Here is a 2,869-nt window from a genome sequence, read left to right as displayed (position 1 = left end):
GCAGCAGCAGCAGCAGCAGCGGCAGAGGGGTTTCTTCTGATGCGCCTGGCGAGCAGCAGCAGCAGCGGGAGACGCAGCAGCAAAGGAGACACAAGACACGGGGGAAAAGCAGCAAAAGGGGACGCAAAAAAGAAAAAGAAATAAAGAAACAAAAGAAATAATGAAATAAAAGCTAAAAATATTAAAAAGATAAAAGAAATAAAAGAAGACAAGTCTGCTGCACTCACCACTAGGGCAAACACAAACAGCCAAATTACTACATCGCCAGGGTCATCTGCAGCACAAGCAGACACAAGAAGCTTTGCTGCTGCAGCGGCAGCAGCAGCTGCTGCTGCTCCTGCTGCTGCTGCTCTTGGAGCAGCAGCAGCAGCTGCTGCGGGGCAGAAGCAGCCGCACGCGCAACAGCAGCAACAGCAGCTGCTACAGCAAGCGCAAAGGGGGCACCGGCAACGGCACCCGCAGCAGCAGCGGCCACTGCAGCAGCAGCAGCCACCGCAGCAACAGCAGCAGCAAGAGCAGCAGCAGCAGCACACCCATTCTCTATGAGGGCTTGGCCTCTTTCAAAGGCCCGTGTCCGCCCTCGCCGTTGATTCCATAGTTCAGCTGCTGCTGCTGCCGCTGCTTTGCTTCACGGGAGCCTGTCTGCCGCTGCTGCTGCTGCTGCTGCTGCTGCCACTGCTGCTGCTGCTGCTGCTGCTGCTGCTGCGTACGTACACCAGAAGCAGCACACTGTCCGCATGCAGTCAAAGACCCCGTCAGCCGTGCTGCAGCAGCACACCCATTGAGTTTATTTGCAGGGGTGCTGCTGCTGCTGCAGCGGCGGCAGTAGCTGCTGCTGCTGCTGCTGCTTCTAGCTGCTGCTGCCTGGCTGCAGCAGTGCCTAAACAGTAACATAAGCTACTTAGAAAAGGGGCCTCACCCCTCAGCAATTGGTTTCTGTTCTATAGTAGGGGGCCTTCGTGCTGCAGCAGCAGCAGCAGCTCTAGCTGCAGCAGCAGCTGCTGCCAGTAGAGCTGCAGCTGCTGCTCCTGCTGCCGCTGCTGCTGCACGTTGCATGTGCCGTCTGCTGCTGCTGTTGCTGCTGCTGCTGATGCTGAGACAAACGTGTGATTGAATTTGCGCGCAGTTTTGCTGCTGCAGCAGAGCCTTTTGCTGCTGCTGTGCAGCAAGAGCGCCGCGGTCTTGCTGGGGCCTCACCTGCTGCCGCCGCCGCAGCAGCAGCGGCAGCAGCAGCAGCAGCAGCAACACCGGCTTGAATTTTTGTTTTTTGTCCGTTTTGTGTGTCCTCCGTGCCTCCCCGGCGTCCGCGCGAGCTGCTGCAGCGAAGCAGCTACGAGCAGCTGCAGCAGCAGCAGCAGCAGCGGCTCTTAATCATGACTGGGGGCCCCCCTGAAACAGCTGAAGGAGGCACTGAACTTGGGGGCCCCTGTGTCTCCCTTTTGTCTTTGTCTAAGCCGCTGCTGCCTGCGTCTCTGCAGCAGGCCCTCTCGCGGCGCTGCTCCCCAGCAGCAGCAGCAGCAGCAGCAGCAGCAGACCCGCCAGCAGCAGCAGCAGCAGCAGCAGCAGACTGCTTCCAGTGCAGGCTGCTCGGCTGCTGCCTCCTTTCTGGGGCCTCTTTTGCTGCTCTTTCTCAAGCAGCTTTGAGGGCCCCCCGCAGCAGCGACAGATACTTCTACAGTTTTGTTGCAGCAAGCTTCGCAGGCCTCGGTAAACCCTAAACCCTAGACCCTAAACCCTAGGTTCCCGGCGCTGCGCCCTCGAGGGTGCTTTAGATTTGGCCGAGTGGCTACCCTCTTGAGTTCGGGTCTTGGGCAAGGGTTTAGGGTTTAGGGTCTAGGGTTTGCATGTGGGGAGGAGGGTTTAGGGTTTAGGGTTTAGGGTTTAGAGCTTGGGACTGGTGACTTGTGACGCAGCCGTGTACAGATTTATCGTGCCTACAAAGGGAGCCAGCCTGCAGCAGCAGCAGCAGCAGCAGCAAGAGCAGCAGCAGCAGCGAGAGCAGCTGCAGTGGCAGAAATAGCAGCACCAGCAGCAGCAGCAGCGATAGCAGCAGCAGCGGCAGCAAGAGCGAGGATGAGTACAGCAGACGTGGGCACAGGGGGCACTAACGGCCAGCCTGCTGCAGCAGCAGCAGGAACAGCAGCAGCAGCAGCAGCAGGGCCCACCCTGGCTTCTCTGCGGCAGCAGAGGCAGCAGCAGCAGCAGCAAGACTCGTCTGTTCAAGGTAAGCCTTTCGAGTTGAGGCTGCTTCTCGATGCTTCCAGAGCAGCTGCAGCAACAGCAGCAGCAGCAGCAACAGCAGCAGCAGCAGCAACAGCAGCAGCAGCAGCAGCGGCAACAGCAGCAGCAGCAGCAGCAGCAATTTGTTAGGGATCTCACAGCTTTTGAAAGTGCTGCTGTGCTGTTTTCAGGGGCCTCCTCAGGGAGGGGCCCCCTTGACCGTGGGGGCCCCTTGGGCGCATCTTTGCTGCCGTCGTCTTCTGCAGCAGCAGCAGCAGCAGCAGCAGCAGGAGGCGGCGAGCTGGGCGAGGCCCTCTGCGAGCTCCTTGAAGACATGAACAGCAAATTCAATTCCCTCAGCAGCAGCATTTTAAATAAGTTGGATGACATGGCTCTTAAGCTCGATACCCTCGAGGCGCAGCTAACTAATTTGCTGCAGGACGACCCGGGGGCCCCCCTGGGGGCCCCCCTGGGGGCCCCTCTGGGGGCCCCCCTGGGGGCCCCCCTGGACGACGGCCTGGGGGCCCCTCCGCCCTTTGGGGGCCCCCTGGGGGCCCCCCTGGGGGCGCCCCTGGGGGCTCCCGTGGGGGCTCCCCTCTCGGGGGCGGGGGCCCCCCTGGGGGGGGCCCCCATGGTGGGGGGGCCCCTC

At 60.8% G+C, this 2,869-nt stretch overlaps 2 protein-coding genes across 2 annotated transcripts; both read left to right on the top strand.

Moving 5' to 3' along the window:
• Positions 1-1,373: 1,373 nt before the first annotated feature.
• On the top strand, positions 1,374-2,020 carry ETH_00015655 (uncharacterized protein; the record flags this gene model as incomplete). The annotated part of the gene is made up of 2 exons (XM_013379093.1): positions 1,374-1,707; positions 1,914-2,020. 2 exons carry the CDS (start codon positions 1,374-1,376, stop codon positions 2,018-2,020), a joined length of 441 nt encoding a protein of 146 aa, XP_013234547.1.
• A 53-nt stretch (positions 2,021-2,073) lies between these two features.
• On the top strand, positions 2,074-2,854 carry ETH_00015650 (uncharacterized protein; the record flags this gene model as incomplete). Its single annotated transcript, XM_013379092.1, has 2 exons — positions 2,074-2,224; positions 2,412-2,854. Coding segments are annotated over 2 exons (594 nt in total), but the record flags the coding sequence as incomplete, so codon positions are not given.
• Between the last annotated feature and the right edge of the window lie 15 nt (positions 2,855-2,869).

The sequence above is a fragment of the Eimeria tenella genome, genomic scaffold, assembly GCF_000499545.2.
Source record: "Eimeria tenella Houghton genomic scaffold, Eth_scaff1411, whole genome shotgun sequence".
In the NCBI taxonomy this organism is placed as follows: Eukaryota; Apicomplexa; class Conoidasida; order Eucoccidiorida; family Eimeriidae; genus Eimeria; species Eimeria tenella.
Note: the sequence above shows the minus strand (reverse complement) of the source record. Positions and strands in the feature narration are given on the sequence as shown.